Source organism: Colletotrichum aenigma (assembly GCF_013390185.1).
Source record: "Colletotrichum aenigma strain Cg56 chromosome Unknown KSG_Cg56_contig01, whole genome shotgun sequence".
NCBI lineage: Eukaryota > Fungi > Ascomycota > Sordariomycetes > Glomerellales > Glomerellaceae > Colletotrichum > Colletotrichum aenigma.
In genome coordinates this window covers 6601024-6620248 of record NW_023500907.1, presented here as the reverse complement: position 1 = coordinate 6620248, position 19225 = coordinate 6601024, and the positions used below count along the sequence as shown (strand labels likewise).

General features: G+C 53.8%; 4 protein-coding genes across 4 annotated transcripts; 2 read left to right on the top strand and 2 right to left on the bottom strand.

The window, feature by feature from the left end:
• Positions 1–479: 479 nt before the first annotated feature.
• On the bottom strand, positions 480–2027 carry gh5-1-1 (Endoglucanase gh5-1; the record flags this gene model as incomplete). Its single annotated transcript, XM_037317018.1, has 2 exons — positions 480–1280; positions 1332–2027. 2 exons carry the CDS (start codon positions 2025–2027, stop codon positions 480–482), a joined length of 1497 nt encoding a protein of 498 aa, XP_037185131.1.
• A 2546-nt stretch (positions 2028–4573) lies between these two features.
• CGCA056_v001757 (Drug resistance protein) lies at positions 4574–6373 on the bottom strand (the record flags this gene model as incomplete). The annotated part of the gene is made up of 4 exons (XM_037317017.1): positions 4574–4900; positions 4977–5199; positions 5257–5490; positions 5541–6373. The coding sequence occupies 4 exons, from the start codon at positions 6371–6373 to the stop codon at positions 4574–4576; spliced, it is 1617 nt and encodes a 538-aa protein (XP_037185082.1).
• Positions 6374–7696: 1323 nt separating this feature from the next.
• Positions 7697–9511, top strand: DIP5-2 (Dicarboxylic amino acid permease; the record flags this gene model as incomplete). Its single annotated transcript, XM_037317016.1, has 3 exons — positions 7697–9113; positions 9168–9279; positions 9334–9511. The coding sequence occupies 3 exons, from the start codon at positions 7697–7699 to the stop codon at positions 9509–9511; spliced, it is 1707 nt and encodes a 568-aa protein (XP_037185141.1).
• A 6027-nt stretch (positions 9512–15538) lies between these two features.
• Positions 15539–17158, top strand: CGCA056_v001755 (uncharacterized protein; the record flags this gene model as incomplete). Its single annotated transcript, XM_037317015.1, has 1 exon — positions 15539–17158. One exon carries the CDS (start codon positions 15539–15541, stop codon positions 17156–17158), a length of 1620 nt encoding a protein of 539 aa, XP_037185140.1.
• Between the last annotated feature and the right edge of the window lie 2067 nt (positions 17159–19225).

The window sequence follows — 19225 nt, the reverse complement described above, 5'->3', positions numbered from 1 at the left end:
TGTTGTCAACGGAATTTGCACTTTCAGAAATTTGCCATTGGGCCCTAGCCCAAAGAGAATTCGGGAATATCAATGCGCAGACCTTCGATGACCGTGCATATCGGAGTTGACACCGGAGTCGGCGCGGTGGTGTGGGTCTCCATCGGAGCAATCCCGGATCATCCGGATGTCTGCCGGTTGAGTTGACAACAAGAACCATCACAGCAACGTCTCGCCACAGCAAATCAATCAAAATGATGCACGTATCCAAGAGAATTTGCCTCATTCAAGATGAAGTGTTGCTGAAGAATAGATCCAAGAGGTGCAATCCGCGATGAGCCGACATAGGACGCCGACTACCAAAACCCTCCTACTACTATTATATACAAGAGAAAGAAATTTTCTACGCTTATCCAAAGCTGTAGAGCATCAATATGCATTGCAGACGAGGCTCCGAGCCCTGGTCCCACTCCAACGCTGCCGTATCACCCAGGACGCCTCTACTGGTATGTCTTCAACAAGTCGTTGTAGTAGTTGTACGCAACGCCCGTTTCGGGCTCAAAGGAGTACATGTAGGATCCCCACATGGGGCCGGCGGCCCATGTCGTAGCGCCGATCCATACGTCGCTGTTCTGCTGAAGGTAGTTGAGAAGACCGGTGACGGCCTCCTTGCAGACGTCGTTGGCACCGCCGGCGAACTCGCCGAGGACACCGACCTTGCCGTTGCTACGCAGCCACTCAGTGGCGTCCTTGACGCGTTCGACGCCGATGGTGGCGGAGACGCACGTCTCGGATGTGCCGCTGGAGTCGCTGTCGAGGTACTGGTGCATCTCGTAGGCAATCTTGTTAAGAGGGTCGGTGAGGGCCTTCATGTTGTCGTTGGTGCTCACCCAGGAGTGCGCGCCAGTCCAGGAATTGCCCTCAACCCAGATGTAGTTCGTAGCGCCGGAGGCGCGGATGCCATCGATAGCGGCCTGGTTCAGTTTCAGGACCAGGTCCTGGTCCATGGAGTTGTACTCGTTGTTGGTGTCGAAGATGACCTTATCGTTAGACTTGAAGAGCGTAGCCCAGTTGGTGAAAAAGGTCTTGAAGGCGGCGGTATCGGTGATGATGTTGTTGTTGAAGCGGCCGTAGTTGTGGGGGTCGAGGACGACGCTGGCGCCAGCGGTGGTGATGTGGGTGATGGCTTTGGTCAGCCCCGCGAGGTAGTCGGCGTCGAAGCTGCCGGTGAGGCCGTTAGGGGCGAGACGCTCCATGAGGAAGTTGAGGCGGAAGGTGTTGTATCCCTGACTGATCAGAGTCTGCTTTGGTGTCAGCGTGAATTCCAGATATCAAGTCATGTGCCACCTTACATCAACCTTGGTGGTGTCCGGGAAGGTGTAGTCCTTTCCGACCGTACCAGGGAGTGTGCCCTGGCCGAACTCGGCACCGGACTGGTTGGAACCGAACCACTTGAACTTGCCAGTCTTTCCAGGGGTGGCTGACGCCGACGCGGCGGGGCCTGAAGAGGCCTTGGCGGACGTGGCAGGAGCGGCCGAGGTGACGGCAGCCTTGGAAGTCGTCACGGGAGCGGCGGCAGTGGTGGTAGGCTTGATCATGGGAGCGGAAGAGGAGACGGCTTCGGCGGCAACGGACTTGACTGGTACCTGGCTGCTGGCGGCCTTGGAAGAAGTCGAAGGAGCTGTCTTGGTGTCAACGGGCTGGGCTGACGGCTTGACGGCGGCACCGGCAGAGGTCGTCGAGATTCCGGCAGCGCTCGAGGTGGGCGCCTGCGGCACGACGACGCTGGCGGCGGCGGATCCGGCGGTCTTCGACTTACAGCTGCGTCTCGTCGATGTCTTCAGGGTGGTGACCTGCTGGGCGCTGACGGCACCGGCGCCGGCGCTGCCTTGGACGCACTGGCTGTAGTAGTCGTTCTGCTTCACGCAGGTGTATCCAGAGACGCAGGTCGTTGCTCCGGTCCATCCCTTGCCTCCGCAGGGCATGTAGGGGCCGGCCTGGGCCATGGCTCCGCCGACGAGGGCGGCGCTGAGAATGAGTCCCTTCATGATGAATGCCTGATTCACGAAACGAGAGGGAGCGTACAAGTAGGTTGGAAATGAGTGACTTAATTCAAATGAGTGTGGTGGCGTAAAGCCGTGAAAGAGTGTCGGGGAGAAAAAGAAGCTTGAGACGATGGGGGCGAAAGAGTCAAGACTACCGCTGAGGGATCACGGTCTGAGGACTTTATATCCAGGTTGACTCCTGAACTCGAGATTGCTCTTCCACAATCTCGCAATGTAACCGCGGTGCCGTCTGGCCGGAACAGTGCGTATCGAGATCCCTGTCGTGCGGATGTGATTCGTGGGGCCACTCCCTCGGGCTAATCGCCCCATGGGTGACGTGAGAGACACCACAGTCAGATTGTGGGCTCGCGGTGCGCGATCTTGTGGTGAGACTGGGATATTGCCTGCTCGCCCTTCATTTGGTTTGCGCTCCTTCATTTCCATCTGGCGTTCTGGAGTGTTCTGGTGGCTCGTCCGATGTGTTGGCTCGTCGGGTTGACATCCGGAGCGGGTGGAGGGATCGAAGTTGCGGATGGGGCAATACTGGGTCTACCATGCGCCAAAATGAGCGCGTTGCTTTCAAATCAGCGCAACTCCTGAAGGTTCCCGAGCAGACTTTCCGGCACACATGTCTTTTTGAGTTAAGGTTAAGCGTCTCAATCTGACGTGACTGTGTGCACGATCTCAGCCTGTCTCACCACCCGCACCGACGCCGAAACGTCAAAATTGTCTTCACCTGTCACATCGCTTTTGTTTTCTGTTGGCTGATCGGTCAAAAGTCTTGGCTTCTGCTGCCGAGGACGATCATTCTGGGGCAGAGTCTGGCCAGGCCTGCGTGCCGCCAGGCCGTGCCGGATCCGAAGGGGCCCGGTGGGTCCCCACGAGCCGGTCTTCCGAGATGTTTCGGGTTTGAGTAGTTTATTAGTTTGACTTTTCTTCTCTCACCGTCGACGGCCCACGCACCACTTTGGGAGAAGCCGCCCTATAGGTGCAGGGTTCAACCATGGCTCCCTGCAGGAACCCATTTCTTTAAAATGAGTTACCAACCGTCATTCCAGTATCTCCGGTTCGCAGCCTGCCTTCTCGGCGGATTGTCCTGGACGGATTGTCTGTGTTGGTGAAGAAAGTAGAGGCTTTTAATAGCTTGATCCCCATGAAGTCAATGGCGACGCTCGCCGAAAGACTTTTTTCAATGCATCTTCAAGTGCATGCGACGGAGCTGTCAGCACTGACGTCGGCACCGAACTAAGCACAATTTGTACTTTGATATCGGCCCTTGTGACGGTGACGACTTCATAACTCCGTCGATTTCTCAGGTCGTTATCCTCGGCTATCCAGAAAACCGCCACCACGTATAGTCTAGTTTCAGCCTCTCCCTTGCGAATTTCAGAGACAGACAATAATTGATTGTTTGCATCGTCTCCTTCTCGTGGCTGAAACGGCTGTTTTGGATTGCCGAGCCTTTATCGCATTCCAAGACATAAAGAGCTAGTCTAGTCCCTTTGCCACATTCATCCTGTCCACAACATCCTAGCATTACATGCCAAACATAGTTCAACTTGAAGATGTAGGCTTCGACCAGACATCAACTCTTGCTGTCGTGCACGGTCATTGTCTCTATCTGGTCATGGAGCCCTTAGTTGAGCACTGACGGCTTGAACCTTTATGACCCATCAAGACCTGAAGGCATCCATGAGTAAGGAGAAGTCATCGAACTTCTGCGTCGCCTTGTCTCATCTCCCTTTCGCGCATCGCTCTAGCGGCGACGTCAATAGACCCGCAGACATTCCCTGTGGTTGCTTTGCATTCTGCAGACTGGATCACCGTGGTGAACTCTATGAACGAAGGGAGTAGATAGATCGCAACCCTCGGGAATAGCTACAAGGGTGTCACTCTGGCAGGCAAGCGTTCGCAGCATCTTATTGGACCCGCAGTGAGAGACTCTGCTAACAACATTCCATCCTTACTACTGAACTGGATGTCGTCATTGTGCCACTACCCGAGAGAAATGAGGAAAAGTCCTGAGTTCGTGGAACTGAGAACATCGGGAAGAGACTCAACGACGAGTTGATGCCTCTGCTTGGTTAGTCACTGCCTCCTTCTAGAGGTTCGAGTTGATCTGCGACATCTTGAACTTATGCTCATTATCTCTCCGCGCTGCCCTAGACCCCTACGCTGCATCGGATCGGAACTTGTGAGACAGGATCAAATGTAGTTTTCCGAGTTCATAAACTGCTATCGCGAATTAATCGGTGCTTAGATAGCTCGAAATGCGAGTCGTTGAATTCCCATTCACTCCGATGGGCTGTTGACCTAGCACGGTCCGAAATCTTTTTGTCTTTTATTTTTCCAGGTCTATCCAGTTTAACAACCTGGCTCGCCAGATGTTGGTGAAACATTGTTTATGGAGAGATCCGTAAGATGGGCAATTATGATGGTTGATAAGTCGCTTACATCAATAATTAACCTTCGACCGTGGAACTTGTCTGAGAGCAAGACAAAGGCCAGCGGAGCGAGATATGCGAGATTACAAAATAGAACCTCACAGATTAATCCCTCTTGACGCCCAGAACCCCAACTCGTCGCATACCTAGTACACATACAAGACAGACCGCCATCATCCATCCAAACATCGTCCAAAACGCAACCCGGTATCCCGTCATCAGAGCATCGGGCGACGACTTGTCCGCATACGAAGACTGCCTGGTCACAGACGAAGCAATGACTTGCGTCACGCTCATGCCGATCGCCGCACCGAGCTGTGCGCAGGTGTTGAACACGGCGCCACCCAGAGCCTGCATGTGTCGCGGGAAGACGTCCGAGATGATGAGAAGGCCGACGGTGAAGAGGAGATCGCAGCTGATCGGCGTGAGGATCTAGATTAGAGGCATGTCAGTCGCTTCGCAGATACGGCAGCAGAAATGACAATTAGCGGCGGTTCCTCGTGCTCACCTGCGCGAAGAATGCGTTCTCCCAATACAATTGGTTGGTCCGGACCAGAGCCATGAGGAGTGGCGCAACGGTGCTCATCGCCGATGAGATCAACAGCATCCACAGGACCGGCATGCGGTGCACGAAGATCCCGGTAGCGATGCTGGTGAGAGCGCCGGCGACGAGGGACGGTACGACTTGCAACGATGCCTTGATGGCGGAGGCTTCCTGGACTTGCTGGAAACTGGGGTCTTTCGTCAGCGACGCTGACATGTGAGGTGTGATGAACACGTGAACCTACAAGAGACTGCTGTACAGCTCCATGCAGTTGGTCAAAGCGTTGGTGAGAAGAACCATGACGCAGCAACTGGTGAAGACGTGGCTTTTCCACAGCGAGTTGGGAATCAGAGCTGTGCGATGCGTTGTGACTTGGCGGTGCATCCAGCCAACGAAGGTTGGGATCGAGCAGCCTGCTATGGCCAAGAGGGCAATGCTAGATGGTTTATGAATGTTGTTAATGTCGGCTGATAGCGACCTGGGAATCGTCAGTCAGAGTGTGGCACCTGCGATGGACTAGACACTCACGCCAATACATAAGACAAAGATGCCAGTCCCGTGCTGGCCAATACGACACCGACGCAGTCAATCTCGTGCACCAGTCTCTTCCGGATGGATGGACCTGTCTTTGACCTAGAATCCTGCGGCAAAGCCCAGATGCTCAGCAAAAACAGTGTTCCACTCGCAGCCGCAGCGAGGTAAAACGCCGGCCGCCACCCGACGGTATCAGTAAAGACTCCGCCCAGCACCAGACCAAAACAAAACCCGAGAGGCTGGGCGAATCCCATGAATGCGAACCCCATGTTGCGCGGCCGGCCCTCCTCCACATTGTTCGAGATGATCGATATGGACGACGGGGTGATGATGGCGTTCGTGACGCCCTGTAGCGCACGGAAGGCAATGATCTCGCCCCCCGACCGCGCCAACCCGCAGGCCATGGCGAACGCGGCGCTGAAGAAGGACCCGACCAGATTCACCCGCTTGTTCCCGACGACGTCCGCGACAGAGCCCGCCAGTAGTAGGCATGAACCCGCCGTGAGGAAGTAGCTGGAGCTGGGCCAGACGAGCAGGCCCTCCGCCAGACCAAGGGTGGCCTGCATGGACGGTAGCGCGACGACGATGATGCCGTTGCAGAAGCTGCTGAAGAACAGCTGGCCGCAGACTTGTGCGATGACCATGGCAGCTCTCGCTTTCGAGAGGACCACGGCCTCCGCCGGCGCCGTCGTGGGCTCGGCAGGGCCGTGGGCGACCAGCGGCACATTAACGCTCGCGGGAGCTTCATGGTCCTTCCTTAGAGCAGTACGTGGCGGCAAAGCTGCGGGCTCGAACGTTGTCAGCTCCGTGCTTGTCTGTGTTGCCATGACTGTTGGTGAGGCGGGTGTTGGTCGGAGAGGGCGCTGGCTGGTAATGGATGTGACCTTGATGAGATGCTGCGTGGAAGGCAGAATCAGACATTGAAATACGTTATTGGACGCAACTTGGCCGAAATTAGTCATTTGCAGGGGTTCTTGAATCCTTCAGATCTCGCGTGTCGTTATCTACGCCCTACACACGACAGGTCACGTGATTACACGGGAGGAGTGTTTTGCTGAGTCCCATGAGAATTTAGCTACGATGAAATCCAATAAACTTGCGGCTAAGAAGCCTTGAAGTATGATCTATAAATCCAAGTAGAAAAACTATTTTATTACTTCCACTGTTGTTCCGATAGAGATGAAGAAATCCGCCAGACCAAACCGACCGAATTTCGTGACGACGGACTCGGCAGTGTGGGGCCGACACCCTCCACAGACGGACCCGGTCCTCCGGGTTTCGGAAACACAGGACGGAGCCAGTTGCGGTGCCGCTCTGCGAGTCTGGGATTAAACGCATTGCGCCGGTAGCGATTAGCTAAAAAATGGTCCGAGTGGCGGCAATGATGCCCCGATTATTCGCGCCTTCGCACCAATACATCCGCGGGGTAGCAATAGCTTCCAACATGCCGCATGCCCACACTGTTCGCACTCTCTTCCGACGCAGAGGAGCCATCGCAACGGAACCTGAATTCTTCCAGATGGGCAGACTGCGGGAGCCGAAACCTGCGAACTCGAGTCAGTCCCGTCCCAAAAGTTCCCAAGAAGCCTCGGTTTCGAAACAACCGATAAGCTGATAAGACAGGGATGTACGTACCACTTTGGACGATTGCGGTATCGTTCCTGCAGCACTGCAGCAGAGGGTGTGGGACGGGCCCCGCTTAGCGCAGATGGCACCATCAAATGGGAAATCTCACCTTCCGAAATGGAGTCGCGATAAGACAGGACGCCGAAATTTCTTCTCACTCGCGCCGCCTCTTTCTTCTGTCTGCGACGTCGTCCACCTTTGTTTGATCCCCTTTCACGCCCGCCATGGCCCAGAGCCGCATGAACCAGAGATCGGCGTAGGACGTAGGTTTTTTCCTCTTTTGCTCGGTGCGGTGAACCAACCTCTCTTCCTCCACGCCCAAATCCCGTCCTTCAGGCCTTTTCCGATCGCGGCGTTTCAAGTTACGTAAGCCAGTGTTATTGCGACACAGCTGAACAGCGCGAATCATTGTCGGACGCGGTCAATCTTTGCTTCCCTCCCCTCGCGTCTCACTGCCTTGCAGACCTCGGTGAGAGAGGTGAAGGATTCCCTTGGCTTGCGGTGTGCAGCAAATCACAGCCGCGATGAGCCGCAGCACCGAGACCATCCCATTCCCGGGCGCCAAGTCCCCGGGCATCACCGATGTCACCCGCCATGCCTGGATCACCTCGGACGACATCGAGGCGGCGTCCTCAACGCCGCGCGGCGGGCCGTTTGAGCCGCGCGAGGACCACAACGGCGACCTCGTCACCGCCACCGAGGACCGCGACCTGAAGCGCGGCCTCGAGCAGCGCCACCTGTCCATGCTGGGCATCGCCGGCGCCATCGGCACGGGCCTCTTCCTCGGCCTCGGCGGCGCCATCCAGACCGGCGGCCCGCTCGGCGCCCTCCTCGGCTACGCCACCGTCGGCCTCATCGTCTGCGCCGTGCAGTTCGCCCTCGGCGAGGTCTCCGCCCTGCTCCCCGTCACCGGCTCCTTCGTCCGCCACGCCGAGTTCCTCGTCGACCCGGCTCTCGGCTTCGCCATCGGCTGGAACCTCGTCTACGGCAACATCCTCTCCATCCCCTCCGAGATCACCGCCATCTGCGTCCTCTTCGAGTTCTGGACCGACCTCAACCCCTCCGTATTCATCGTCATCTTCATCATCCTCACCTTCGTCGTCGGCATCGCCTTCGTCCGCGTCTTCGGCGAGGTCGAGTTCGTCTTCGCCCTCCTCAAGATCCTCCTCGTCATCTTCCTCATCATCCTCGGCCTCGTCATCGACCTCGGCGGCGTCCCCGGCACCCCGCGCATCGGCTTCCGCTACTGGCAGGACCCGGGGCCCTTCGTCGAGCACATCGCCACGGGTAACTGGGGCAAGTTCCTCGGCTACTGGGGCGTCATGACGAGCGCCGTCTTCTCCTTCGCCGGCGTCGAGTCGCTCGCCATGGCCGCCGCCGAGACGCAGAACCCGCGCCGCGCCATCCCCCGCGCCTGCAAGCGCGTCTTCGCCCGCATCGTGCTCTTCTACATGCTCGCCGTGCTCGTCGTCGGCATGCTCGTCGCCAGCAACGACACCCGCCTCGACGACGCGTACGGCACCGCCGCGCAGAGCCCCTTCGTCATCGCCGCCTCCGCCGCGGGCATCCCCGCCATCCCCAGCGTCGTCAACGCCGTCGTCATCACCTCCGCATGGTCCGCGTCCAACCAGAGTCTGCTCGCGGGCACCCGTGTGCTCTTCGGTCTCGCGCTCAAGGGCCAGGCGCCCAAGATCTTTCTGCGCACGACGGCGTGGGGCACGCCGTACATGTGCGTGCTGCTGTTCACGGCCTTCATGTTCCTCAGCTTCATGAGCCTGTCGAACGGCGCGCTGACTGTGTTCTGGTGGCTGGTGGACCTGACGGCGGCGGGTGTGTTGGTGTCGTGGTCGGCGATCCTCCTGAACCACCTGCGCCTCAAGTCTGCGATGAGGAAGCAGAACATCGCCATGGAGAGGCTGCCTTGGCACAACTCGTGGACAGGTAAGACATCTGTTGGTTTTGGACTGTATCCTTGCTAACAACATTGCGTTTCAGTCTACACCTCGACGGTGGCGCTCTTCATGTGCATCACCATCCTTCTCACCAGCGGCTTCGAGGTGTTTACCAAGGGTAACTGGAGCGCCAGCGGCTTCGTGTCTTCGTACCTGTGAGTATTTGTACTGCCGCTCTTCTGTGGGAGACTTGCTGACCCACCTGCCAGTGACATCCCCTTGGTCCTCGGCGCCTACCTTATTTATAAGTTCGTCAAGAAGACCAAGATCGTGCCTCTGGAGAGCATCGCGCTGCACGATGCCTTCGACCAGGCCGACGCGTACCCCGAGGAGCCCGAGGTCAAGAAGACGGGGCCCATTCGCTTCGTCAGCTGGATTTGGGATTGAGATAGGTTGATGAGAGATCTCAACGGCCATTTACACTGTAGACAATATTCAACACTTCACCTGTATAAAGTAATGAGAGCGCATGACTAGATAGATCATGACATAATAGCAAGCAAGGTTTCAACACTGGACATCTTTTCGAGTTGGTTTCTCTATGGATGGCTGTGGATGCCAGACAGCGGGGCTGTGCAGCATGACATGAACCAAGCTCCGCGGCGCATTCTTCTTGCGAAGACCCAGATCCGCTCTCCATCGCAAGCCTGACACCTGCGAGAACCTTCGAGTGTCTCAGGCCGCCCGTTACTATTCCCACGCAGGCTTTACGTGCACTTTTGGGATCTGACTTTTGACTTCTCGCGATGAAGATGGAAATGACAACGAGATGATCGAATTAGCTGGTGTTTTGCCCAGTCCGGCCCGTCTCATTCATGAGTATGATGGCGTTTCGGCATGATTCTAGCGACCGGCGATGAAACATTGCAAATGGGCTGCACTTTTGAACTTATGCGGCGCACTTCTTCGTGGCTTGACGCAGGGGCATTCAAAGTGACCCTCAACTGCTGGGAATCCGCGATATTCTGTTACACTGAAGATGCTATACTGCTTGTGCTCTCTGCTCTCTTCCTGCTTTGCTGACTGTCTAGCCTTTTCTTTACTCTTCACTCAAAGCCCACGCCCGTGGAAAGAGGGAGCAAGGAGAAAACCAACAGACAATCAGACAGTATAGAGGAAACGGATTTTGGAAGCTAGATCAAGTTCAACGCATTTATAGGGTCTGGCGTGACGTAAATCAAATGGGCAGCGAGCTTGGCACACGACTCTAAAGCCGCAATCCAGCCAAGAAGGGGTGCGCCGCAAGACGCGACCTCATGAGTACAATGGAACTGCTGGGTGTCTTCAAATATTGAGGATGTGAGGTGCCCGTTAGCGGGAAACTTGGCTGGAGATCTCGATGTGGCATTTGGCGAAATAGAGGGCAAGGAACCTTGGCAGCCATCTATTTAGTGGTCTAATGGTTACCGTGAATCTGTCTATATGAGACGGGCAAGGTTGACGGAGGCAGGGCTGCATAGTTTGTTGTACGGGATGAGGCGGCGTCCCAGGCGTGGAGTTTAGGAGTTGACTTGTACTCGGGTTGGCTGGCCGAATCGCCCTGGAACCCTGAATGCAGATGCGGAGCAGTCACACAAGGACACTTGAGTGGGCCGAGGTCTCTCGGTTCTTCTTGCAAGAGACACCGCTCGGCAGTGTAGGTCAGTGCTGCGCAGCCCATCCGGTTGGGGCCGGTGACAGCAAGGCACAATGCAGGAAACCAAAGAAGCGGTTTGGAAGGGCAGAAAGCGTGGCAACAGCAATCTGCAATGGTGGCGGTGTTTTAGAGTCGGAGGTGCGCATCTGTTGTCAGAAAACATAGTCTACTCCAACATCTATCCTCAGGATCCCAGCCACCGCCGCCGACCTTAGCCGACTGAGATGTCGGATTTTTTTCAGGCGGGCAACTCGGTTAAACCTCGGGGAACCTCTGGCTTCTTTCCGGTTTACTGATCCAGCTCTGTCTCATGGTGACTCTGCCTCTGAGCGTTGTGAAGGAGCATGCCAGTTGGCGAGACGAGCTCGTCGACCTTGGCCGACTGAGATGCTGCTTTTTTTTTTTTCTGTGGGGCAACTCGGTTAAACTTCGGGCAAGCTCTTGCTTCTCATCGGTTGACCAGCTTCTTCATGCGTATTATCTTGCCGTGGTTGAGCCGTTCAGCGCTTGAAAGCGGACTGGGATGTGGCCTTTTTTTCTGGCGTTGAGCAAGTCGGTTAAACTCCGGGAGATATCTGGGCTGTCTTCGGCTCACTTGTCTGGATCAGTCTCTGTGTAGTGGGATGGTGCCCTCCTCGGAGAGCTGACGGGTGCGCGACCTCATCGTTGATTTTGGGGCTGAATATGGCGTGCTCGATCACGCGAAGGATCGTGCTTGTTGCAGGTACTTTGGCGATAGTACAATTGCGTATCCGTCCGTACCTGGCGACCTCCGGCGCGCCTGGGGCTCGCTGGTAAAGCGCGGGTAGTGGGCCGCTACCCTACGGTCCCACGTGGCTAGTGGAGGTTTGCAGGCATGGGTCGCATTTTGGAGGTCTGGGCAGGGTGTGCAACCAGGTAAGGTGGACTTGGCCGAAGTTTCCCCGTCATCCTCGCGCCAGGCGGAACAGTCGGATCTTCTCCGTTGTGACGGGGGCTGTCGCCGCGAGCGAGATGGTTGGTATGTTACGCAGCTGTGTCGAGCGACGAAATCCTGCGGGTTCGTTTTGTGGATGGAGCGCTGCTGAGGAATCTTGACAGTGCGGAGGAGACGGTGGGTCGGATGCGCCTCGTCACCCCGCAGTCTTCGTACTGTGCGCGATACTTTCGACGAAGGTTCGCGGCCCTGAGATCTGCACGGACCATGCGTTCGCTGGCTATGCTCCCCTGTGTTTCGCCACATCCCCTGATGATCCCTGTGCAGACAATTCGGCGGAAAAGAGGTCGAAGCCTGGAGAGTTGGCGGCGTTATACGAGAATGCCTGTTCACAAGGCCAAGGGCAAGTGCGGTATCTCGATTTACGAAATGACTGACGGATTAGCTGGACGCATCCGGACTCGTGCCGTTCGAGCAATTTGGTTTCCGACGAAAGGCCACTACACAGGCCCTTGAGTTCATCATCAACGCCATATACAGAAACTGGTCTGTCAAGAGTATCTGTTTTACAGTCGCTGCCCTCGACATGACTGGCGCTTTTAATCGTGTTGTTCACTGCCACTTGCTGTGTCTCCTTGTTGAGTACGGAGTTCCGATTTGGATGATCCAGTTTATCTGGGAGTTCCTTTCTCGACGCAGCACCACTGTTCGCCTACATGGCAAGCTTTCGAAGAAGTTTTGGATCAAGATCGGTGTTCCCTAGGGTAGCCCTCTCTCTCCAATCCTCTTCGCGTTCTTCACGATACCCATTCTCAGGAGATTGAGGGAGAGCCGGATTTTAGAGAGCAGGGCCGATATGACCATCTTCCAACTTTTCGACCTGGTCATCACAGGCTACGTCGATGACATCACCATTCTGCTTGCTTCCTCTTCCTATGAGTTGAATTGCGAGGCACTGGCACAGGTGTACCGTCGATTGACGAGATTTACGTCGCTGCATGGCACCGGATTTAGTGCCGACAAGACGCAGGTCATTCACTTGTGCCAGTCGCGCAAAGCCCCGCCCATCGTCAACGTCATGCCGAATGTTTCGGGGTTTCCTACAGAGGCTAAGGACGATGCAATAAAAGTACTCGGTTTGCATCTGGATTATCAGCTTAAGTGGAACGTCCACATCGCACATGTAAGTTCGCCCTTTCGAACCAGATTCCTGTTCTATCACTAACTCACTGTTTACAGACCCTTGCCAAGGTCAGGCAAATGATGTATCAGATGTGGCGCGTCTGTGGATCAACCTGGGGTCCGGATGTCTTGAAGCTTCGACACCAATACATCACCAGCGTGAGGCCTATTTTTGCCTACGCCTGCGCCCTCTGGTACGTGGTGCCGCAGGACCAAAGGAACTAGGTGCAAGTGGTCACTATGCCAGGCCCTAGTCAACAAGCCGGAGACTGAGCAAACCCAGTGTCTGAAGCAATTTTTTGGTGCGTACCAACGCGTATCGGGCGACATCCTTTGCAAGGAGTTCTTCGTCGAGAAGCTCTGCGTGTTTCTCGCTGGATGTGCGATGAAGCACCGGGCGACGAACGTTGACACGCCCGAGGGCCAAGCGCTGTTGCGGACCTGGCTTGTTTGTGGCCAACCGCCGTGGCCTCACGGCTGAGGTTATGGAAGCGCATCCGCTGAGTGTCGCCTACCGCGAGGCCAAGGCTCTGGTCTGGATGGTGGCGGATGACGAGCTCCAGCTGCGGATCAGAGCGGACCCGAAGCTCGCCAAGAATCCTGCCCTGCGACGGCTGAGGCGGAAACAGCTCATCAGGGACGTCGTGAAGAAGATGTCACATTTCAAGTCGCAGGACCTCTGGCAAAAGTTCGTCATCCGTTACCTGAGCCAAGCTGCTGCCTTCAACGAAAACTGCCCGGCCATTCAAGGAATTTGGGGGCAGCACAATCTCAAGATCTGGGTGGACATGCCCAAGGCTCAGAGCACAATCTTGCTCCACATACGGACGGGCTTCAATGGGTTGAACGCAACACTACACTTCATGGGGGTAAGTTGTTCTTCTTTCTATGCCTGTTCCTCAACCCACCGGCTTCCTCTTGATAACTTCTGAATCTTAGTTGGCCCCGTCTCACATGTGCCCACGTGGCAAAGGTGCGCACAATGCGAAGCACTTGTTCCTCCACGGCAAACTGTTGGAGGATGCCCACAAGCACCTCCGGGAGGCTTTGTTCGAGTGAACGGTCGGAAATCCCGTCATGCTTGCTTCAGACTTGGCTATCCCTTACTTTGGTATTCCACAGTTCCAATGGACCACGAAACACGTGCTGAGCCCATTATTTGACGACTTGCAGGAGGAGGAGGAGGATGGCGAGAGCTCTTCGCCGTCATGGAGAACCAAGGAGATCTTTCATCTTCTGCGTATGGCTAGTTCTGGTAGTGTTCCGTCGCTAGTGAGCAACTCCTTCGATGTTGATGTGTTCGGACTCCACTGGCCGACGGAAGCAGTCCAAGCCTTCTAGCGACTAGGCTTAAGTCTTCGGTATGAACTGTTCGTCCAACTCCTGAGAGAGTGACCCGAAACTAATTGGTTTCGAAGCAGTTCTACGGTCGTCAGCAACTCCCAAAATGTCAGTGAGCCACAGTTCGCAGTGAGAAGATGGTCTTTGGCTGACTGACACTGCAGAAGTTGGAACTGGCCAACTGACTGGCTACACCGCCCTACGACAGACGTCGTCAGAGTACTTCAAGAGCAATGGCCAGGCTTAGCGGTAAAAGCAGCCACCTCTTCCGGTGAGATTTGGCGACGCAGATGGGCGTGGGTCGCGGCCCACACGTTGGCCTTCATTGCTGCGACGCAGAACATTGCTACAAGTATGAGATATGGTCTTAGGTCTTTGTAATTCCCTGACTCTCGAATGGTAGTCATACTATCCTCAGGGCTTTGTATGTTGAAGGGCGTCGATGTTCTCCAGGCAGCGGCGTTAAGTACGTGTCCAAGATAAGCTTTTCCGTGGCTGGAGACCTTGCGAAGCCATCTCTAGTATGTGTCACTGGGAACATCTTTTTTTTTTCTCTCTCTCTTTTTTTCTTCTTTTTCCCTCTCCGTTTTCTATTTTTTCTCTTTTTCCTCTCTCTCCTCTCGCTTTTTTCTTTCTTTTGGGTCTGCTCATGGGAAGTGATTGATGTTCGTCAGCGCAGTGAGTCACGCGGACGATGCCGTCGACCTTGTTGGCAACGAAGCCTTCGGTATATTACACATACCTTAAACTATGTGCGTGGACTAATCTCTATCAGTCAAAACGAGACCGAGAGCCATAATGGTATACAAGTCCAGCCCGGATGTATTCGCTTGCGGTCAGGCCCCCTCCTGGGATTTGTGACAACTGGAGCTAAGTTCTTCCTCTAGAGCGGCTACAGTCTGGTTCGGCGCGAACAGTTATTTCGAGCCTCTAGGTACGTATACTGCGATCTTCTTACTGGACAAGGCACCGGCCAAAGTGCTCTAATTGAATTCATCTCATTTGTAACTCCTTACAGGGTGTGCCATCGAAACTCTCTCAATATGAAGGGATTGTTTGGTCCCCAAAACGATTCCCATCATATTTTTAGTGACGCTGTGGCTGCCTTTATGCGTGCAACCTTCGTCAGTCGCAGACTTTGGGTTGTGACTCACAGGCTATTTGAGGGGCCTCCGGGTTCTTCGGAGATAGCTTTATCCGCCCCATCTCCTGTCTTTAGAAGCTTACCTAGGCCGCCTTCTCCGTGGTCCATTCACCCTTGTCTGGTTTTGCTCCAATCCATACACCACGTACACTCCGACTCCCATTGACAACATTCATCCAATAGACGCTCATTATCATGATTCAATTTTTCGATCTTCTCCGCGAAGTACGGGACTTGATTTACGCGCAATGCGTCTACTCCGATGGCGGCTACATCTTAGACTTTGATAGTAACAGGCTCAAGTGCGCTAATGGGGATTCGATTGATCTGACGTTTATGCTCACCTGCAAACGTGTGGCAAGGGAAGCTAGGGGCATAGCTCTGTCAACCAATATTCTCAATTTTTCGTCTGTCTGTTCTGAGGAGCATCGAATCACAGCCGGACGCTTTGATACATTCCTGAATCTCCTACACTGTCGTCGAGATTGCAAGATAGACGAAATCTTCCCGGATGTCCTCAGCATCACCGAAGATATCTGGAAAGAACTGTCGGAAATTGATCCGAAATTTACACCGTATCTGGGTTTGCTCAAGCGTCGATCCAACGGTTGGCAAATTACGGAGGACGGTCGTCGAGAACGTGCCCCAAAAGCTATGCCAACAATAGGGCCTCCAGGGTCCTGCGGCGAAACACCATCGATTTCACGCGAGTGGGTCCGTTCTGTCCTGCAGACGCTTCTAGAGCATAGGCATCACTTTGGGGAGGAACAGTTCACTCTCTTCGAAATAGGCTGGAGTGAATACCGCTTCATGGAAAACCAAATCGCAAGTCTTGTCAACGTCAATCCCGACCCTTGGGAGATTCCGTCCCCTCCTCAAAGAGTCAATGATTTGATACAAAGTTTGGGAAACCCCTTTGAAGAATACTTTTCTCAGGAATGGGACCTGATTCATAGCGGCCCGCCTGACAAGAGTCAGATCAAGTACCATTACTCCGCCGCGGCTGTTGCCATACGTTTCCTGGCATCCCTGCCCTTGGTTTGTCGCATGAGCATACGGACTATCATCCTGGATGAAGACCGATACGCCGTTGGTCGTGCTGAAAGCCATGGTTTGGGTCTCATCCCATACTGTCAGGAAAACCCGCGCCTTCGTGTGGAGCGCCGAGCCAGTATGTGGCGGACTGTTCTTCAATCTATGACTGGAAATAGGCCGCCTCCGCATACCGTGCCAGAGAAACGACAAGGAAATGAATGTCTCTATGCGGCATCAATTTCGGATTGTGTGGCGGTATGGGTCCTTGAAGCGCTAGAGCTCGAACGCGCCGGCATGCCGGCCGGCTCATTTTCTTTGGTTTTAGACGGAGACTCGGTTTGTCCGCGAATTTTTCAGGACGTCGTTCAACGGGATGCCGCATGTCAGGCGGCCGTTGATCTCTGTTTGGAGCGCAAGATTCTCCCGGCACTGTCTTGGAGTGAGAGGCGGAGCGATCCAAGACACAACTGGCGGTCAACGGCGCTCGGGGAGTACGCCGGCAAAGATAATATGTGGTACTTGTTTGAGGACTTTCCGCAAGCAATACGCGACATTACATCTGGCAACTCCATCGTCAAATGCAACTTCGATGTCGGAAAGATGGTAGACCCAGAGGCATTGGTCAGAGAGCGCAGATACTGGAAAATGGATGATTGGAAGGAGGGTTGGTGGGGTCACAAATTTGAGTCTTTCCGGCCGGATTCGGGTAGCTGGATTGACCTTTTATGCGACAACAGTTACCAATCCGACTTGCCCTTCGATTATAACGATTACTTCTAGATACTGTACAAGTGATTTGACGTCAATTGATCAAGGGGCAAAAAGGTGGAAGTATATGTGTATAAGTGGAATTTGTACGTGAAAGGAGAGAGTTTGAGCATGGAGATGTCAAGCTTTTGTAACAGTTTCTTGGTAGACTTTAAGTAAAGTAGCATCAAAACATCTCATAACATTAGTATATCTGCCTATTGAACGCTATGATACACGATGTGAAGGTCACTTATCACATCTAGGATCACGGGGCTAGAGTTCTCTACTAATTACTCCTGTTCGCGCCCAGACCAAAGAGCACCTGACCCCACCTAGGTTGTCGGGTGCTTTTCTCAACAGGCCAGCTATCTGTATGCGGTATATTGTATGCTCAAAAGACAATGATCTTTTTCTGGATCTAGGATCTACCTGTTGTGGAAGATCTCTCGATATAAGAAGCATAGCCATTCAATTCATTGAGTTCTAGACAAACATGCAAGTGATTTGAGCATTCAAACGAACGGAAAATCCGGCAAGGTACTTGATCCACCCGCACTCAGGTAAAGTCAAAGACAACAGTTAAAGAACAACATTTGATGTCACAATCTCTGCTCCAGTACATACACAAGAAATTCACGGTCATTATATTGAGGCTATCTGTTCCAGGAATCCCCCGACTGCCCCGGCAGATTTGGCCGTTTGGACTTTTCCCATGTAAAGCTTGTCCGATGCGACTGCATCAAGGGTCAAAGCTTTTTAGGGGGGGTTCTCGTCCTGACCGGGTTCCAATTATCGCGTTGCGCAGCGTGTAGTTTTGTGTCCAGGTCGTCTTGCGGATGGTGTAAACTTTCAGCTTGAGGCACCAGTGCTGGGTGTGGGCAACCTCCGGCTACTCATCTATAGTCAAAGACGCGTGACCGCTGATCAAGCTGTCTTCCGGCGTGTATATGACTATCGTATCAACTCCGTCAGTTTAACAAGGTGATAGAACAGCGCCAAATAGGTCAGGATGCAGACAGGATTCCTGTAGCAGACTCGGCTTGCGGTCTTGAGAGTCTTCGAAGACATGACTAGCCTTCGGCAATGCAAAAATCTGTGCGAGACGTCTCAGAGCCCGAGATCGCGCCGAAAGGAGCCAGCTGCTTCAGACAGTCTAGCTCAGTCTTTTCCTCCACGGCATGCAGTCCAGCCATTGAAAGTTCAATCATATTCATTGTTCGTTAGTTTTCCTGTCGGTCATCTGGAAATCCGTCCCTGGTTTGGAAAGTTCCAGGGGTTCTTTGCAACAAGTCGTTTTCAATGGCGATGCTGAAGTCGAAAGTCAGCTTGTGAAGGGTCAACTACGCAATTTATCAGAAGAAGTACCGAGTGCTTCGGGTTGAATTGGAACTCGATCTCTCAGGGTGCTTCCATATTTTCAACGACCAACTCGCACGTCTCTCGATATAAGTCTCTTGAAGGGGTTTCGATACGAGCTTAATGAAGACCCGCCACGCGGCTTGACACTATAGTTTTTGCGACACTTCTACGCGCAGCGTTGACACTCATACGAACCTCCGCACGAACTCAATCTTTTGAACTTTGTCTGAAAGTAAAGGATCAAAAAAAAAAAAAAAAAAAAAAAAAAAAAAAAAAACCGGTCAAAGCCTGCGGTGATATTCGAAACGCGAAAGTCTCATCAACCTTGTTCATAAGACATGCTTGAATATCGTGGAATGCAGTTTAAATCAAGTGAAGAGTATGCTCTCGCTCATGCTCAGCCAAGTGACAGGTGCCCTCACGGTTTCATCAGCATCCTTATCAATCTGTTCCCCATGAGAGCGGGCAATCTACTCCCAGGGGTGACATTTATGCGCTAGTTATTTTAACGCTTATTTTGAGTTTGAGCACATGCGTGGTAGAGAGTCGAATTCTAACTCAGATGTATGTATTACTGAATTAAACTTGACCCTATATGTCTATAAACTCTTGAAGGAATCTATTAAAGGCTAAACTCTGCTAGTTTTTAATTGCATATTGACATGTGAGCGGCACGTTTGGTTTCATGTGCTGAAGGAGGCGGACCAGCCTAGATCATATGAGCGGGAAACAATTCCA